The sequence below is a fragment of the Pleuronectes platessa genome, chromosome 10 (genome assembly GCF_947347685.1).
Source record: "Pleuronectes platessa chromosome 10, fPlePla1.1, whole genome shotgun sequence".
NCBI classification, from domain to species: Eukaryota; Metazoa; Chordata; class Actinopteri; order Pleuronectiformes; family Pleuronectidae; genus Pleuronectes; species Pleuronectes platessa.
In genome coordinates this window covers 6,029,044-6,049,367 of record NC_070635.1, presented here as the reverse complement: position 1 = coordinate 6,049,367, position 20,324 = coordinate 6,029,044, and the positions used below count along the sequence as shown (strand labels likewise).

General features: G+C 43.9%; 2 protein-coding genes across 5 annotated transcripts in view; both read right to left on the bottom strand.

Moving 5' to 3' along the window:
* The window catches only part of LOC128450137 (mannosyl-oligosaccharide 1,2-alpha-mannosidase IC), a 167,239-nt gene extending 164,499 nt beyond the window's left edge, over positions 1-2,740 (bottom strand). For both annotated transcript variants that reach the window (XM_053433627.1, XM_053433626.1), the window contains exon 1: positions 1,098-2,740. In XM_053433627.1, the coding sequence (XP_053289602.1) occupies positions 1,098-1,658 (561 nt within the window). In that variant the 5' untranslated portion in view covers positions 1,659-2,740. The remainder of the gene's footprint in view (positions 1-1,097) is intronic.
* Positions 2,741-12,803: 10,063 nt separating this feature from the next.
* slc9a1a (solute carrier family 9 member A1a) overlaps positions 12,804-20,324 on the bottom strand; it is a 29,343-nt gene continuing 21,822 nt past the window's right edge. For 2 of the 3 annotated variants that reach the window (XM_053433616.1, XM_053433618.1), the window contains exons 8-13: positions 20,132-20,308; positions 19,410-19,536; positions 18,917-19,018; positions 18,194-18,275; positions 17,851-17,907; positions 12,804-17,387 (exon numbers count right to left, since the gene is read on the bottom strand). In XM_053433616.1, the coding sequence (XP_053289591.1) occupies positions 17,113-17,387; positions 17,851-17,907; positions 18,194-18,275; positions 18,917-19,018; positions 19,410-19,536; positions 20,132-20,308 (820 nt within the window). In that variant the 3' untranslated portion in view covers positions 12,804-17,112. The remainder of the gene's footprint in view (positions 17,388-17,850; positions 17,908-18,193; positions 18,276-18,916; positions 19,019-19,409; positions 19,537-20,131; positions 20,309-20,324) is intronic. The other variant, XM_053433617.1, reaches the window with a different exon arrangement.

The window sequence follows — 20,324 nt, the reverse complement described above, 5'->3', positions numbered from 1 at the left end:
ACATCAACAGCGGAAATATAGCTTCTTTCAAGTGTGCTTCCCTAGGTTTATTTATATCGGAATTTGACAGACAACTATTCAACTGTCGTGTTATTATTTTGAGAGCAAGATTAATTTATGAAACAACTGAAACATGTTTAATTTATGTGCATTTAAAAAGCAACAAGATCTGTCATTCTGGAAAAAGTAGATTAATGTCTGATCAGATGATTTGATCAATGTGATAGATTAGATGTTTCTCATCTTGCACAGATAACAGTTGTCCTCGATTCACCCCACAGAAAACATTGTTCCTATTTTTCAAATTTTTCAAAATGAAGATACGACATGTCACCTGTCCACAGCAGAAATGTTAAACTACCATGTGCCTCCCTGCAGGTTCATAGTCATAGCTTTAACATAGCTTTAATTAGATTGTATTACTCATAGCACTGCCCTGAAAACACCCCGAGCACAGTTCCTGATTTTTCCTCTCTATGTTACCAATCTGTACTTCCCCTGTGATTCCATAGGACCTAGGACGCTACATATAATTCAGCACCTTGCAGAGAATGTTCTGCACCTCACATGAACAGTTCCTGATTTGTATTCACTTTCAACTTGGTCTCAACTTCCCTTTGTTATTCCACACAACGGATGAAGCTACTACATGTCACCTATGTCCCCCTCCTGCAGAAATATGAAACTGTCATGATCATGCCATGGGTCACTCACTCATCCTTACCCCCTCTGATTATCTGATTGTGAGGGATTAGATATTCATCATCTCCCACAGGTAATGACTGTCCTAGATTCCCCTCCGGAATTAAACATAGCTCCTATTTTTCAATCTCTAATACCCTTATAATTCCAAACAACCGAGTCCCCTGTCCCTCTCCTGCAGAAAAACATCAAACTCCCACGATCTCCCCTGCAGGGTCCCCATCTCGCCCTTATCTCTGAGATGTGTTGATCAATGTGATCCATGAGATATCCATCATCCTGCACAGATACAAGCTGATTCCAGACACCCAATGCAGCGGTCACCAATCCCCTCCATGCAGAAACTTTAAACTGTCATGATCGTGTTATGCAGGCTCATCCAGGCTCGTCCTTACCTCTTTGACTTTCAGCCGGCGCTCCTCGCTCTTGGGGTCGCTCGGCTTGCCGCCGTCCCTCCCCAGCGGGGGCTTGAGCAGACACCTCGTGAACTTCTGGTAACTGAAAGTATCCGAGCCGGCAGCGCGGTCGGTGGAGGTCACTCTCTCCGAGGCGGACTCCGTCCTGGACCGGGACAGAGTCAGGTCGTCCTGCGCCCTGACCCCGGCCGGCCGCTCCTCCGTGGCCTCGTGAGAGACGGACGGCTTGCGGATGAGGCTCTTCAGCTTGGTGCTGGTCTCCCTCTTGGCGGAGGTCACACCCCGCGGGGGCTCCGGCTCCTTGCTGGCTCTCTTCATGTGCTCCCGGGCATCGTTCTCGGACCCGGAGCCAACGGTGACCGGCTGCGTCTCTGTCTTGGACAGGAAGATGCGTTTTAGCCGGACCGAGTCAGGCAGAAAGAAGAGGGCCCCGAAGCAGAGTGTGACCAAACCCGAGAGAAAGAGCAGAAAGACGAACTTCTGGGACAGGCGCAGACCCATGCCCGACGCCGACACACCGGGCAACTTTCGGAAAACCATTGAAAACTTTTTCTTGTAGACGATGCAATGCAGGGTTCCTCAGCTAAGGGCTGTGACAGAGTCCTCTCTGTGGCGAGCAGCCGATCTGCTGCCACCAAACATAAAACACACACTATGTATGTGCGCGGGATTAACACACACCCCCGTGACACTTGCACAGGTTCAGAGGTTCAAAGGCTTTGTTGTCATAATTGCAGATCAGCTTAAACAGCTCACCTCGCTCTCCACTGGATCTGCACCAGGTTCGGGCCCTGCCTACACGTACCACAGACACCTACACCTCTGTGTGGGGGGTGTCATCTACACAACACAACCACTGACACTGACAGACTGCGGGGGTTTTGAAAACAGCACAGGGCTCCGGGGCTGGCGGAGAAATGGCACCGAAGCGCTGAGCTGTGTATTCAAGAATAACAGGATTACCGGAGCATGCGCCCGCGCGAGGACACAAACGCACTTCTACGAGGGGACAATCACGCGTCTCGCAGTGTGTCAGGCCCGTGAAACAAAGTTGTGTCTCGGTGCATTATTTCCACGCCGTGCAAACCCCTCAATAACACGCTGCCCTCCGGTGCAGAACCTCACGCGTGCAGCATCCCTCTCCCTGTCCCCGATTGTAAACTGATGCTGCCGCCGCCGACCCACGTTGCTGCATCATAAGCTCCTGAAATCCCATTTACAAAAACCCACGAGAAGGAAACCACCGCGCGGCGTGTTGTGTCGCGTCTATGCGGTGCAGCTGGCGGACGGAAACGCGTGGATCTTCATGTCGCCCTCCGCCTGTCAACACGCGCTCCTCCCGGTGCAGCTTCCCCGGCTTCCCCCCTTTTCTCTCTCTCCCTCCGGTGGCGTCAACACGCCGGGCGAAGCGGATCGGCGGATGGCATGGAAGAAGGCAGAGGGAGGTTTTGTCCCGTGTGAAGTTATCCGAGCCGCCCGAGTCCAAAATCCGGAGAATAGACAAGATCCACCAGTTTTCCCCACAAAGACCGACACACCACTGCCGCTGCTGCTGCTTCTGCTTCTGCTTCTGCTGCTGCCGCGTCGTCGCTCCGGAGCCGGTCTCCCTCCTACTCCCTCTCGGCGGCGCACTTGTGTCGCTATACGCCGCTTGCGTAAAAAAAAAAGAGGCGAGAGGAGAGGGGCTGGAAATGTAATGTATAGTGGCAGGCAGAGATAGGAGGAGGCGGATGATGATGAGGAGGAGGAGGAGACGGTCCGCCGCTCCACGATCCGGTGGATGCTCGGATTCCGAGCTGGATATTCAAGGCGGCTTATGAAAACGCAGTTAAGCCGTTTGAGCCGCTCGGACAAGAGGCGGAGAGAGGGTCTGATGGAGCCTCACGTTAGGAACACATCCACCTAGAGAGAGAGAAGGGGGGGGGGGGGGGTGATAGGAGTGTGTTTAATCCCGGAAAAAGCCTCCACAAGAGGGGGATGAATCTGCTTAGGTCCCGAGGAATTCAATTTGCCAAATTAGCCCGTACACCCGAGTAAACACCCACATTATCCGCCTCCTTTGTGCGGATACGGCTGCTCACCTTACCCCGGGTCCATGAGGGGAACCACGGAGACAAACACCAACTCATTAATCACTTAAATTATCTCTTAATTCACGTTATTTGAGGCTAAACCTGTTGCTAGCTCCCTAATTAGCACATAGCTAGCTAGTTAACGGTTCCATCCCCAGGTGAGCTCGTCACTGACGTAAAGATAAAACAGGAGGCAGAAGTTTAAAGAGCTCATTAAACCTTTTAAAAAGACACTCACCGCTGTTTTATGACATTTCTTGGTTCACTAAAGACGTTTTTATCAAACAGGAAACAAAGCAACGGCTAAAGTCCAGTGGTTTGTATATTAATAAAGATTTTTCTGAGTTTCCCCAGGTACTTCCTGTTAGACTCCGCACCAGGAAGTGACGCCTCTCGTTAAATGGTTGATTGGTTGTTAGCTTCACCAAAACCCTTCTGAAGTTATTGTTCTGTTGTTATTCATCATATTTGGATAATTAATTCCTATGCTTTCTTATAATTGATAATACTTTTGTTATTCGACCGATATTTGATTTATTTTTAATTGATATATAATTTGATGTTAGGTATGACTAAAGTTAGCATCACCCACATATATTTTTTATTATCTTTAAATACTTACTTCTTCACTTTCTTGAGCATGAGATAAAGTGTGTGTGGTACATTCAAGTGAATTTATATGGCTTAATATTTGTATATTCTTAATAACTTTAAAAAAGCACTAAGGAATGTCATTTTTCGGTATTTTTCATAACATTTGGGTCAAAATCTCCTACGCAATCTGGAAAGTCAAAATAATAATAACAATAATCACACTTCATAAGGTGTAGAAAGTCTCCAGTATGGGTCAAATATGGGACTTACACACGCTTAATGAATAAACCTCTACTGATTAATAACTGCGTCCACTTACCAGTCTTTTCTGCAGCTGTCAGCCGTGTGACAGGGGCTTCATCAGGGGATGGAGTCTCCTCTGTTCTCATGGAGACAGAACTGTTGGCATGAAGCTTGCTAACCGTTCAGATTTAACTCCATGACTGAGCAAACTCCATCTGCTGATGAGGACCGGGTGGTACGCTTCAAATCTATTATTCTAAAACTAATAATCCCGAGGGTCGAGTGGACTTCTGTGCCCGATTTGCAAAGTTTAAGTTCGTCGAGCACTTTGAATCGTGCTTCGAAGTTCCACCGACGCACGGGGCAGTTTATAAAAGTGTGTTTACATAACGTTGACACAAGCAAGATAGCAGCTAAACTGTAAACACAGTGTTTTTTTCAATGTGTTAAATAAGACAGATGGGCCCCGTGAGTCGGCCATTACGGAAGAGCCCGCGCAGCACTATTCAACTAATGTGTCTGAGAGCAGGAGCCAGAAAACAAATGTATGATCGGTTTCAGTATTGGACTTTAATTGCAAGTCATCCCCCTCCCCCTTCCTCTTTCCTCCTCCCACAACACGACTCCTCACCGAAAGGCCTCCGGTTGACATTGTGTTGCCTCAGGTTTTCCTTAGTGCGACCTCTGATGAAGCACACGTCCCCCTCTGTTGTTGGAACGTTCCGTGTGACAGTGGATGCGCCTTGTTCCCACATTTTCCACACATCCAGTGAAACCTTAAGCACTTCTTAAACATTGTGACGCATGAAACTCCTCGGGCTCTTCTTCCTTTTTGTCGTCACTGTCAGTTCCGTTTGGTGGGATGAGCTAATGCAACGGTAATTTGTACCGGATTTGACCCCCTACATTTCCGCTGCTAAGCCGTCTCCCTCTGCAGCCCTAATTGAGTCAGAGTGGTTGTCTGTACTCTGCAGAACAGAGGGGGAGACGAGGAGACAGAACTGTTGAATTAGCTCTTTTTTAATTTTGTGATCCAAGAGCGTTTCCTCTGAGAGTCGGTAAATCTGTGAAGCATGTTGTGGGCTTCATCCCAGACAAAAGGACAGTGTGTAGTCAGTGAGAGGGGCTTTGTGACGGCTCAGTGTCTGGGCAGAATTAGACTTGAACGCTGTGTGTTTCATCACGTACCATGAAATACACTTTTTAGGTTCCATCTAATGCAATCGACTACAATTCTCCCGAAGTTATGAAGACACTTTTGACACTGTTACAGACGTCTGCTGTTATTAGTCTTTCAGAGTTTTCCAATATCAAAACTTATTAGCTATCTCTCATCTATCTATCTATCTATATATATCCATCTATCCATCTGTCTATCTATCTATCCATCTATCCATCTATCATCTATCTATCTATCTACAGTGCCTTGCATAAGTATTCACCCCCTTTGGACTTTTCTACATTTTGTCATGGTATAACCACAGATTAAAATTTATTTCATCGTGAGTTTATGTAATGGACCAACACAAAATAGTGCATCATTTGGAAGTGGGGGGAAATATTACATGGATTTCACAATTATTTACAAATAAAAATCTGAAAAGTGTTGAGTGCATATGTATTCACCCCCTTTACTGTGAAACCCCTAACAAAGATCTGGTGCGACCAATTGCATTCACAAGTCACATTTGCAAGTCACATAATTAATAAATAGGGTCCACCTGTCTGCAATTTAATCTCAGTATAAATACACCTGTTCTGTGACGGACTCAGAGTTTGTTGGAGATCATTACTGAACAAACAGCATCATGAAGACCAAGGAGCTCACCAAACAGGTCAGGGATAAAGTTGTGGAGAAATGTGAAGCAGGGTTAGGTTATAAAAAAATATCCAGAGCTTTGAACATCTCTCTGAGCACCATAAAATCCATCATAAGAAAATGGAAAGAATATGGCACAACCGCAAACCTACCAAGAGGAGGCCGTCCACCCAAACTGAAGAGTCGGACAAGGAGAAAATTAATCAGAGAAGCAACCAGGAGGCCCATGGTTACTCTGGAGGAGTTGCAGAGATCCACAGCTGAGGTGGGAGAATCTGTCCACAGGACAACTATTAGTCGTCTACTCCACAAATCTGGCCTTTATGGAAGAGTGGCAAGAAGAAAGCCATTGTTGAAAGGGATCCATAAAAAATCCCGTTTGGAGATTGCCAGAAGCCATGTGGGAGACACAGCAAACATGTGGAAGAAGGTGCTCTGGTCAGATGAGACCAAAATTGAACTTTTTGGCCTCAATGCAAAACGCTATGTGTGGCGAAAACCCAACACTGCCCATCACCCTGAGCACACCATCCCAACAGTGAAACATGGTGGTGGTAGCATCATGCTGTGGGGATGCTTCTCTTCAGCAGGTACAGGGAAACTGGTCAGAATAGAGGGAAAGATGGATGGAGCCAAATACAGGGAAATCCTTGAAGAAAATCTGATGCAGTCTGCAAAAGACTTGAGACTGGGGCGGAGGTTCATCTTCCAGCAGGACAATGACCCTAAACATACAGCCAGAGCTACAAAGGAATGGTTTGGATTAAAGAATGTTAATGTCTTAAAATGGCCCAGTCAAAGCCCAGACCTCAATCCAATAGAGAATCTATGGCAAGACTTGAAGATTGCGGTTCACAGACGGTCTCCATCCAATCTGACTGAGCTTCATCTTTTTTGCCAAGAAGAATGGACAAACCTTTCCATCTCTAGATGTGCAAAGCTGGTAGAGACATACCCCAAAAGACTTGCAGCTGTAATTGCAGCGAAAGGGGGTTCTACCAAGTATTGACACAGGGGGGTGAATACTTATGCACCCAACAGATGTCAACTTTTTTGTTCTCATTATTGTTTGTGTCACAATAAAATTTATTTTGCACCTCCAAAGTACTATGCATGTTTTGTTGATCAAACGGGAAAAAGTTTATTTAAGTCTATTTGAATTCCAGTTAGTAACAGTACATAATGGGAAAAAGTCCAAGGGGGGTGAATACTTATGCAAGGCACTGTATATATATCCATCTATCCATCTGTCTATCTATCTATCCATCTATCCATCTATCATCTATCTATCTATCTATCTGTCTATCTATCTATCTATCTATCCATCTATCTATCCATCTATCCATCTATCAATCTATCATCTATCTATCTATAGATCTATCTATATTTCCATCTATCTATCTATCTATCTATCTATCTATCTATCTATCTATCTATATTTCCATCTATCTAACTATCTAACTATCTATCTATCTATCTATCTGTGATATTATATAAGTATCTGTAATGTGTTATGGTCTTCGACCCTGAAAAGCTCATAGTGTGAATTCAAATACACATTTTAACACTAAGATGGGGTCGTATAGTTATCAGTGGTTGTTCCAGTATTCTTAACCGGTGATTAAGGAGGAGTAAAAAACTGAAACCTCAACAATAAACAGAATGAAGTTTTTAGACAAAAACTGAACATTATAGTCAGAATTGATGGCCGAGCTGTTGCTTTATATCGTGCAGGTGTTTGCAATAAAGTGGCCAGTGTGTGTGTGTGTGTGTGTGTGTGTGTGTATGTGTGTGTGTGTGTGTGTGTGTGTGTGTGGCACAGCCTCCGAAAATACCATTAATGTGGACATTTTAGATAAATTTTATCCTATGGATTATTCATATGTTGATTATATAATCTGCTGATTCCACCAAAATAAAATACCGACCGCTGCCCTTTTTTTTAAAACAACTTAATAGACACATGGATTCAGTATTTGTGGAAAGGACAAGTTATACATGAGTCCGGTCTGGGAGCTCTTGTGGAACTGCATTGGCCCAGTGACAGCCCAGTTTATCACCAGGATGGATGAGTCAGGCGATGCAGTCTCACCACTACCGTCAGGCAGCGGTGGAATCACAGCGCAGACGTTCCTCAGTGAAAATAAATGGTTTATTCAGATAAATGGCTCCAACAAAAGGCCATCGCTTATATCATCTGCATTCGCTCCCGACACCACAGAAAACAACTGCTGCTGCTGTCCGGGCTGCAGTTTATGATTTCACAGCAGAAATGTCATCCGCGGTGACTGTTGGCTCTTCATCATGCAGCACAGGCCCACACACACACACACACACACAGACACACACACACAGACACACACACACACACACACAAACACACTGCATTAATAACATAATGCTGTCCCCTGTACCGTTGACTTTTCTTCTGTGTTTGTTTGCTGGTTAGCAGGATTTCGCAAAAAACTACAGGATGGAGTTCTCTCTCTATAACATTGTGTTTTTTCAAAATTGAATTGGTTTCTCAGAGAATTGTGTGTGAATCTTGGGGTTTGGTCTCAATGAATGTGAGCAGCTTGGGTCCATTCATCCATACATCCTTTTTTTTAGGGTTAGGACTCCAAATAGAAACGTAGATCTAGTGGATTTCTAGGGGTGTGGCCTTGTACCTGGAACTACCAACAACATGTTGCTGAGAAGCACAGTGTGGTTTCATCTATAAGGTTTTAATCCAGGTGGCTGTGGGGCCTTGGGAGGTCTACGCTCCACTGAGTGCCTTTCCAGCTCTTTTATGTACAAACACAGTCTCTAAGCACGGAATGGGATTCTGCTGCTGCAGGTGAAGTTATCTAGATGTGATTGATAAGGACGCAGCCCTCAGCTGTTTAACCTTGTTATCAGAATGACTCACAGATTATCAGTGGCGAAGTGAATCCACAAACAGAATACATGAGGGAACAGAAGCAACGATTTCCTTCTGTCTATTTGTTCTAATCTTAATTGGCATTGATAGTGATCAGAGGAGAGAATCGTCTGGAAGAAAACATCCTGCTGCACAAGACAAGGTCGGGGAATTTCAGAAATATAAAAACACTCATTAGGATTTGTCATAACATTCACATATTGATCGTTAAGTTTCTCAGTGCGGGATATTTCTAATCTACCCACGTTTTCCAGAGAGTCTTAAGCACTGGAACACGTCTCAACCAGATCCAGAACCGTTTCTCCTCTCGTATTCAAGAGTTCAATTCTGCCCCGACCTGCATCAATGTTTTATTCATCAAACGAAAAAGTCCATCTCTGTGTTCTGCTCATTCCGATGCATCAAGCAGCCGGCAGAGACGTATCGGCCCATGTCAGCGTGTCCGGATTGATAATGTCACCAGGCCCACTTGGTCTTTAAGCATCGAGCTGGGCTCTTGATGTGGACCTGTAAATATCAGGCTCACAGCGTTTTGGGATAAGGGTGTGACCCTGGTGCTTGATGCTGGAGATATACAGAGGGACCTCCCCTGTAACCCCCCCTCCCCCCCTGTAACTGTAACTCTGGGTCACATGACAGGATGTGACAGCGGCACCCGAATACTGATGAGTCTGGATCCCCTCGTCTTACTGGCCGATTTGTTAAAAACTGTCTGTAAAAGTACCACAATGTCTAATTTCGGGGCAGTTGTGGTTCAGGAGGCGGAGCGGATCGTCAACTAACTTGATGTCAGTGGTTCGATTCCAGTCTCCCCCATTCTGCGATACTGAACCTCAAACTGCCCCTGTACTGATCCCAAATCTCAAAATTGTATGTTAGTTTTCTGCTTTTCCAAGGATGGCTCCTTGTCGGGTTATTTTCATTGCTCATAGTTTTGCTGATACCTTGACATTTTACATCATTTCAATTCTGTAACTTAGATAAAAGGAAGTCCGTTTGCATTAAAAAACACAAAATTGAGAATCAGCAACATGAGCAGCAACAATTTATAACAAAAAAACATGAACTTATATTAACATTTAATTTTCATTAGCCGATCTAAGTTTTAAATGAGAAACTGTAACATTAAATTAATGTAATGGAGAAAAAAATGTTTAATGTTTTAGAGTATAGGGATATTTACTATTAAATTAAAATTTCTGATAACAAACCGTCTGCTGGACTTCACCAACACGATCAATGAACCTAAAACCCTGAACCTACTATGTTTAGTAGCTTCTTACTCTCCTATATGTGTGTGACAGATGTGTTGATAACGTCCCTCCACAGGCCTGATAACAGTTACAATTTTATACAAGGACTCATAAATTATACAGAAAAAATAAGTCACAAACATTTGCACTGCATGTCTTTGGTTTATTGTGTGTACATTTCTTTTGATAACACTGGATCTGAACTGGCAGGTTACGTCCCTCGTCCCTCAACATAAATAGAATAAAGGTCGGATGCACCATCAGTGCAAATAATATCAGCGGAAACAAGATGCTCAGAATTTATTGCTCTGCTGCGGATATATTTGTCTGTTCTGTTTATAGACGAGACAAACAGCAAATCTGCTCTTTGTGTTGTGCGTGTGTGTGTGTGTGTGTGTGTGTGTGTGTGTGTGTGTGTGTGTGTGTGGCCTCCATGTGACCCGTCTCCACCAGACTCACAATCAAAAACATTTCTCCTCGTACAAACAACATATTTTCAAAGCACATTTGCAGACGCTGGAAATCAGAGCGTTCACTTGTGAGGCTCGTTGGTACAGATGGAGTTTTTCTTTTATTGGTTAAAAACAACAATTATCCAAACATCAATGAGAGCGGATGCAATAGCAAACACACCATTAAGCCGATGGAATGGGGCCACATAAAACCTGACTCCCTCCCCAATACAGCAAATAGGCGTCCCAGTATGTCTCTAGTGTGCTACAGTGAATTTTAAAGTGAGGCAGTAGTAGAAGCTCGATCAGTGACGCTTTGACTTGTCAGGGAGGCTCGGTGGACTTGTGGTTGCACACTGCCACATGCTGGTTCATACTATATTGCAAGCAGGGCCCTGAGACCTCACCTTTTCATCTTTCAGCCTCTTTCCCCACTGTGAATGTTTGTATGTTTGATATTCCCTACACACGTGCATCGCTAAAAGACCACAACACGGTCAATCACGAAGCATCCCTCCATTTGTTCAGTGGTGACTGAGGGTCGCGATGATTCAACACTCAAAACAAACAGCATCATTACACGTAAAGGGCAGCCACTCGGAACTATCAGACGCAAATGAACAGGAGAGCTCTTATGCAAACACGGCCACTTCCACCAGCTCCACCGCGATGGCCGTTCAGATGACACACAAATGAGTCAGTGATGTAATTACAGCAAAAATGTAAGTGAGTGGACACTAATGAAAAGCTTTCAGGCTTCTTTCCCACTGCAGCACAGAGGACGGGCCAGTGGGAGCTGTGGGTTGAATTCATGTTCTTCTCTTTTATTCCACCAGAAACAGAACCTGTGAGGTCAGAGACACTTACTTCACTTTGTTGTGTTCAACTGGCGGCTTCAGATTTAGTCCCAAGAGCAGCAGGGGAATTTCAATATTCATTACCACACAAATAATTAATAAATAATAATAATAATAGATATGATAAAAACATGATAAGATAAAATATGATATGTTCAGATAAGATAAGACAAGTCCAGACAAGATATGTTAAGGTCACCTAAGGAAAGATAAGATGTGATAAAATATGAAAGCTAAGATGAGATGAGATAAGGTAAGGTAAGGTAAGGTAAAATAAATTAAGATAAGAGAGGATAAGACAAGGCAGTGAACACAGTCAAATGAAATGAACACCTGTGGAGCAGAATAATGTAAAACAACAACCAAGCACAATGTTGTTTGCTCGTTAAGTCGTTGATCAGCTGGTTTCACTCTTCAATTCCTGTTTGTTCCTCTGGATGAAGATCAGCTCCATGTCCACAAACACTAAACAGCAGGATTCTCCAGTTGAGACTAATTCCAGTCTCAAAACAAGACTTTCAGAAAAATGAAACTTGGCCAATCAGACGCTGTGCAAGGAAAATAATAGACAGAGTCCAAACAATTAGAATCAGGGTTTTTTTTTCACAAACTGCAGCATATCTATCGCAGACTTATTACACAGTGAATGCAGAGCTGGTGAAGAGTCGTCATGATTTCCTCATCAAACAGAAACAGAATAAAGAAAGTACCCCCCCCCCCCCCCCCCCCTTCCTGTCATCCTCCACACAAACAGCTCAGGGACGATATCACACGTTAACAAGGCCGACAGTTCATCCTCAGTTTATTAGACTCAACAAAGTGTCCAATTATAAAATGTCCCCGACACACACACACACATCTGAATCTTCCCCTCTGGTTTACATTCAGGACTCATTCTGAATCTGTTTGTGTGCAGAAGGAAGAATAATCACACTGTGTGGGATTCGGCCTCCGGGGCCAGAAGAAACTAACATTTCAGGGTCGGAGCGAATGAGTTGATCCTGAACGGGGATCGACTTCAAGTTCCTCACACGGTGACTGCAGGACACGAGGACGGTGAGGTTACTTTATCTGATGTGATGGGGACAGAGCTCATGATCAACACACATGAGACTGTCAATGAACCAGAGGTAGCTGCCTCCAAGGTAATTGGCCGATATCAAGTTTTGACTGCTGTGTGTTTAACAAGTTTACACAAAAACAACTGAACAGATTTCCTCTTAACTTGGTGGAAGTGTGTGGTTCAGGTCAGGAAAGAACCCTTTAGATTTCACTGTGGATCCAGGGTTTATTTTCACTTAATTTAACATTTTAAGAGAGAATGGTTTTAGACGTTTCTACAAATTCCCCAGGGAATAACTGATGGATCCTGATAAAATAAATCAAGCATCTTTATGGAGCTGATTTTAAATTTTTCTATGTCAAACGAACCAGGAATCTCTCTCAGAAATGATGCGACGTGGACACATCGGTGCTATAAAGTAAAACTTTTATTCTGTATATATAGTTTCTGACGTAGTTTCACCTCTGGTTGTTAATTTTCACTGGTCGATACAGGAATGGAATGCTAAAAGCTGAAGATTAATCAGAGAGAAAGTGCACACGTATCGTTCAGATCATCATAATACATTTCTAATACATAATTATCTCTAATTATACTACATATATATATATATATTTCCCAGTCATGTGTACATTTAGTAAAAAATTATCTTTCATTATTGCAAAATTGAAATTGTCAAACTGCACAAAGGAAACTGTCACATAATTTCAATAAAAACATGAAGACAAACAGATCGTGAGGGAAATAAAGGGAAATATGATCAGTCATCGCGAGGCCTTCACAAACAATCTGAAATCCCAGCTTCTCTTTACGTCAGGACCAAAAACACAAACCCATTTCTTTGACAAGGCCCGACACCATGACAGTACATTCCTTTTTCCCCTGTGACGTGCACGTTACATTAAAGCCTCTTATTGCTCGCTCCAACATCAGCATCTCGAGATAAAGGTTCTGCTTCGTTAAAGTGCTCAGGGTCGTGTGAACGGTGGACCCCCCCGACGGGAGATACTGATGAGGTGAGCGAGGGAGGAGAACAGTCTTTGGGTGGAGGAGAGATGACACACGACTGGGTCACTGTGGTGATGAGGTGTGTGTGTGTGTGTGTGATTACAGCTTTTTATAATTAACTCAATGTTCACCCACATTCTCACCTTGCACTGGTCCGATCTAACTGCATCGAGAGGAACATACCAGCGTCTTTGCATATTTTCATCCACGTAGTAAAATGCACCAAATCAGTGCAACACTATTTGTACAATAGTGTTTTTCTACCTTTGAAACAACGACGTTAGCTTATGTGTATTTCACCGTCGCATGGCACTGCTGCTCTTAGTTATTATTACACGACAAAATAATGTACCTGGGATCTCTACAACCTGATGTTCATGAAGTTTAAAAACATCTGTTCTTTTTTGAAAGGAAATTAATTTGCGTGAAATTGCAGAGGAAACGTAAAATGAAAGCAGAAACATGCAAAAACACCAGTGTGTCCTTCAGCTTCAGAGTCAGGAAGCAGCTTGTGTGGCTGATTGGAATCGAGGCTTTGACTTTACTTTCCCCAGTGGAAACAATCTGTCTTTGATTTGATCGCTTGTGAAACTGTACCGTTTAGTGTCTAATGGTCGATTCAGCTCGTTGCTCTGATATGAAGCCAGAGCCTGAACTCCACAGTTTGAACTTTGGGTTGAGAAAAGCTTCTGGAGTGTCGTTACAGGTTAAACATGAAAAACAATGCAGCTTTAAAAAGTGAAAGCACATGGCGATAAAGAGAGAGAGACTCAGATTGGCCTGTAGAGACAAAAAAAAAAGTCTCTGAGTGATAACAGCAGTCGAGCGAGTAAAGCACATGAAGTGTTTTAAAGCAAAAAGATGCAAAAAAAACAACACAAAGCGTCACAGAGCTGGTGACGCAAAAGTCCAACACAATCAATGAGGACAACAGGCAGAGACTTAAAACAATTCATCGCTGAAGAAAGAAAATAGATATCCAGAACGGAAACTTTTCAAATTGATAAAACATTCGTTTGAAAAACAAGCGAAGACACAAGTGATTAAAAGATTAAAGATGTTTGTGCGTTGAGCAGAAACAAAAGGCAAAATGATGTGAATGACATTCTGACATAATGAAGTTATTCTTTAAGGTGTTTGGCTTCAAACTGAGGTTTTGTGAAGCAAACGTTTCCCTGAAGAGGAGAAGTGTTTGCCCCCAAAAAGATTCATTTGGTGTAAGCATGAAAATAGAGATTTAAATTCTTTGTCTTATTTTAGAGGATTATTTGATTGATTTGGTTTCCATTTTGATATGAAAGACTTCATATTCCCTCAATGTATTATTACAGTGCAGGCTGTAAACTTCCTGAAACCCCCCCGAAAGGTCTCTGCAGAGTTAGAGATCAAGAACCTGCCTTCGACTGGAGGTTTTAAATCTTTTAACACGTGGGGAGACGCAACAGAAAATTGCCTCTCCAGGATTCTGCAGCTGGACTTTTCCACGAACCATTTTCAAACCGTAAAAACGTCACTGTCCTTTAATAGGAGGCGGATCTGAGGAGGAGGAGGAGAAGAAGGCGCCACCTGTCGTTTAGTCATTCCCAAGCTTTTTAACAACAGCGTCGTCTGTTGTCATTTTCAGAACGCGGGCATTTCCGAAAGAGAATTTCAATTTGGTCGTGGCAGGGAGACGAGACGCTTCAGGGTTTGACCCCTCATCTCTCTGCTGAGATTATTCTTGTTAGAAATAGGGGAGCAGGAAACGTGTCGGTGGCCAGAAAGGACCTAAACGCCCTCGACTGGGGAACAGGTACCCGAACAGAATATCTCATTACTCTCGTGGTCCTCTGCTGTGATGTGAGAGGATCCATTCGTCACCAACAACTTTAAAACCGCCGGAAAAAGAAGAACTCATCCAGTGACGGGGTCGACAGAACTGAATGTTGTGTTTTCGTGACTGCAAATAACTTTTCATTCTTGCTCGAATGTGCAAAAATGCATTTTTTTCTGTGATTGTTTGTCTTAATGCCCGCGTGTTGACTTTAGCTTTAGTTTTTTAGTTTGTTGTGTTTTGCATGTTAAGATTATAAGACTTCAGTTTTCAAGGTTTTTCATAGATACACGATCTTATAATTAATTTACATAAATTACACATCCATACTGCATAGAGTTAAATATATATGTTTTTGCCGTCACGTGCCCACAGTCTTAAGAAGGTTAGGGGGCGTGGCTGGATTCCTGTACAAACAAACCTTCACTTCGTTCTGAAATATGCTCGAGAGCAACGTGGGACCTCAAACTGAAGAATGCTAGAAGGCGACTAAACGATAGTGAGCGATAGATCTGATGTATTAAAAACTCCAGTGAGGTGATGAGCGTTAAGATGTTAACATCTGAGGAATCTACTCTAACAACTGACCGACGGAGGTAAAAGATTAAAACATCTAAAGACAGAAATGTGACGTGAGTTAGGGCTGCTCGATTAATCGAAATTTAATCGTGATTACGATTATCGGGTCAAACGATCTCCAAACTACTAATATCAAGATGAAACGATTATTTGGCTTTTTTTTCGAAAGAGACGCGCATGCGCAATTCAGTCCTTCCCCCAAAGCATTCAGCGGCCCAGCTGACTGGCTCTCAGTCTCAAGCAGCAGTAAAGGGAAGGAGGGGAGTTGTGTGTGTGGTGACCGGCGGTGAAAAAAACAGCGCGAGTGGAAAAGCAGGGAGGGCAGCAGCAGACCATGTAACGGCCGCGCCGCGCACCGCTATTCTCAAGCGCGCTCCCGCCTGGCTGTTCAGACCGGACCCGCATTTCTCCGCGCCGGTCAGGGTTTGAATAACCGGCCACCGCTATCCTGGTTTCACGGAGGAATAAGACACGCAGCCGTCATCGGTGTTTACCGGATCCGGAAGTGATTAAAAAATAAAGCATAGAATTCAGAATAAGGGCACATATTAATAATCGTTAAAATAATCGTGATTTTGATATTATCCAAAATAATCGTGATTATGATGTTTTCCCTAATCGAGCAGCCCTAACGTGAGAACATGTGATTTAACTCAAGTGTGACGACTGACATTAAAAACATCTGTCGCACACTCAGCTTCACAAAGGTCAAAACTACTTTATACAAGAGCGAGGGAGTTTCCGTCAGTTCCCTCCACGAGGCCACATGACTTTAAAGAGTGGCTAAATACATCCAGCTTTAACCTGCACCTCAAAAAACATTCGTCAGTGCCCCCTGAAATTAAAATGCACCAAGTGAAAAGATCTGACATTAAAATAAGGCAAAAGTATTTGTTTGACTCACTACGTGTTTGGATTTTCAGCTATTTTCAAGAGAAAAACTGGACTGAAGTAGTTTGATTTGACTTGATTTGACAACTATGAAATCAAGAAGTAAGAAATAAACCAGTCGGACACTAAGGTGAGAAGGACTCTGTCTGACCAACAGTCCAGACCTTTGGTAATGCATAGTTCTTTCCTGAATGTCTCACATGATCCATCATAATCTCTCAGCGTCTGCTGCTCAAAGCCGGTCTAAAAAAATAAAGAGCAATGACAATAACAAACTAATGGCTCTTTTTTCTTTCAGGTAATCTTTGTACAGCTTCAGCAGTTTTGGCTTCTTTGGTTTCTGAACCAAAGAGATCATCTAGAGCGGTGAAGCAGCTCTCTCTCCTCTAGCCAAGCCCCCCGATCCCTCCACAGCCGCTCCGCCGCTCTACGGCAGGAAGGGTTCGTCCTCCTCCTCGTCGGCGCTGGGACCCGGGTCACTGAGACACCGCGTCATCTTCTGCGGCTCGCCCGTCTTGCTAGGTCCGCTCTGCCCGTGGGGGGGCTTCATCATCAGGCCCTGCTCCTCGTCCTCCTCCTCCCGCTTGGCCCGTCTGAACTCATCCATCACGTTGACAGAGTCTGGAGACTGAGGGGAGGCCAGGTCCACCTGGATGCTCGGCACGCTGCCCGACTCCGGCTTCATGCTGTAGGCCTGTGGGTCTACAGGCAGGACAGGGACACGATGTCAGGGAAATAATAAACTCATTCAGTCCTCCTCTAATATCATCGGTCATTCCATCAATGTGCAGTAAAGGGAGAGGGACACAAAAACAATCAACAAGGTCGACAAAGCTCCGCTGCACAGTGGACGACAGCAGGCTTTTAAAGACCTTTGCACAAATGTAACAATACGACAAAAACAACACACAGTTGGGTTACAATCTTTTATGAGGCAACACATGCTGGAATAATTCCCCACATGTAACATGCTGTTAGCAGCAGGACTCTCTATTCCTCCTAATGAATCAGCTGCACGTGGCCTTGTCAATCACTGCTTATTATCATTAGTGATGAATAATTAATGAGTGTTAACAAGGAGGCTAACTGGAGCATGCATGTTAGGATTGCTGCTGCTGGGTTATCACAGGTCAGAATGGATCATTCTCTACGCTGCGCTACCTACCTGCTCCGGCCCGGTTCCCTTTCTGCTGCTGAGCAGGAGTGAAATCAGTGTTTCTCCCTAAAAACGAAACCACACACTCGTTTACATGCCGACCGGTGAGAGCAAACACGTTCCCATCCCTGGGGAAATAGCCGCCATTCAGCTGTGGAGAACAGCAGCTGGCGTCCTGCAGCGTTTAGTGAATTCAGCTTTGTGGGCCTCGTAAGAAAAGTTTTGACTGATCCCCACGGCCCCGTCAGCGACAGCGTGAATTCCCCTCGTCGTGTCACCTGGTGCCCGATAGTAAAACGCTGCTGGGTATCGAGTGTTTGTGTTTGTCTGTGTCTGAGACAGATGTGTTTACCTGAGGCCAGTCGGGCTCGACACATAGTCGGCGAGTCGGGAGGGGCAGCCGGCACCGTCAGGTAGTTATTCATCTGTTTAATCTGGGAAAACACAAGGACACTGTTTGTTTACGGGAATGACTCTTCTGTTCCCGTAATGAAACTTCCTTAATTGTTTTTCTATCAATCTCAACAGAAGTTGGGATGAGAGAAAAGTTTTAATTTTCTGCCTGACTCCCTTGTTTTTGAATCACAGCAGCCGACCAGTTCTCCATTAATCAACATCTTAGAGAAACCTCGTTAGAATTATGCTGCCTTCTCCGTCTCTGCAGAAATCCCCTGGAGGCGGCGGCGGCTTGGAGCACGTTCCATTCAAACAAAACAAGTGTCTATTTTCATTATGTAATTACAGGCTGATGAAATGGAAATTTGTGGTTGGGCCCCTCGACTGAGGAAATAAATCAGCTCCCGTTTATGTCAGGAAAATTAATTTGGGAGATTGGAGGTGGACTCCAATTAGACATCAAATCATGGTTCTGGCTGAGTGGTTTAGCTGCTGGAGGCTCGTTAGGAAAGGAGAAGAGCTGCTCTTTATCTGTGTGTGTGGGGGGGGGGGGGGGTTTCTTGTCGTCGTCGGAGCTTCTCAGGTGTTTCCCCAGGCGGCTTTCAGGAACATCACTTCTTACTACTTTACATTATAACTCAAAAACAGCTGTAAAAGCAAAAATGCAGAACACTCATACCTTCTTCTCCAGCTCAATCATCTTATGCTTCTTGATGAGCAAGTCACTGAGTCCATCTTCAAACGGATCAATCACCAGCGTGTGTCTGTTGTAGGAGCGCAGCTGAGGAAGGAAAGACACAAAAGTATTTAATGGGTAAATAATAAAAAGTTAAAATATATGAAACCTGCAGAAGAAATGATAAAACCATGTGATCCTTACAAGAGAACAAAACTTTAAACTGACTAATATGAACAAAGTGCTTTTCTGTGTCTCTCAGTTATGTATGAATGAGTTGATGTATGAGTAGAGCCACTGATCTAATTGTAACTAAAACACAATCAATACACTACTCAGTAATGATACAGGGGCCATTTATCAGTACAAATCAATGCTGTGATAAAAATATACAAAATAAAAAACTTGTGATCGCTCTAAACTACAGGTAATACAAGATGATTCATGTTCAGCTGATAAGAGAAACTCCTTGTGTCTTCGTAGAGCAGCGTGTTACCCTCTGTCGTGTCCTCTGGAGGTTGCTCCTCAGGATCTTCCTGATCTCCTCCTCTCTGCCCTTAGGCAGCGCCGGCATGGCTCGGTCCCCAGTCTTGGGAGCAGGAGGCTTCTTGGGCTGAATGTTCCTGAGAAACACACAAGGAGATGAATCGGAGTTTTAATCTCACAGTTCAGTGGAAATGAAGATCAAAACTTTGACAGTTTGGTGACTGTGAGGTGAATATTCTGTTTTTATCTGACCAGTCTGAGTGAAGCTGATTGTAAAGATACTGAGAACAAACTGGTAAAAGCTCAATATTCCCCTTTGTGTCCTAAGCTGCTTTCAGACATGGACTGAACTCTGGACATTTTCCTGAAATTTTCCAGAGGGGTTTTATGCAAATGTAACAAATAGCAAATAACAAATGTCTGCGTCAGTTGCTCTGGGATTTATTTTTACGAGATTCAAGAGCTTTGTCACAAAACCCATGAAATATCAAAAACAACATTCCTTCACACCTGTGGATAAAAACCTTCCCTACAAAAGAGAACTTAACTTAACTTAAAAGAAAGGAAACTAATGCACGATGAGAGAAAACGTCCCCATAAAGCTCCAGAGAGCTGCCCATCTCATTGGCTCATGCTGTGAGCCCCTTTTACATTGTGGTGTATAAAAACATGGATTATAGCCACTCTGGTTCCCTGACGTGATCACTCGACACAGAGCAAGTCAACACTCACTGCATGGAGACGGTGGAGGGAACAGCAGCAGGCATCTTGACTCCCCCGCCGCTCTCCACCAGCTCAATGGCCTGTTTCATCTCCATCTTGTGATAGAAGGCGATGAGCTGTGGCTCCTTGGAGCGCTCGCCGGCAATCAGGAACTTCTTCACATACTTCTTGTTGAAGCGGTTCAGTCTGAGCAGAGGAGCAG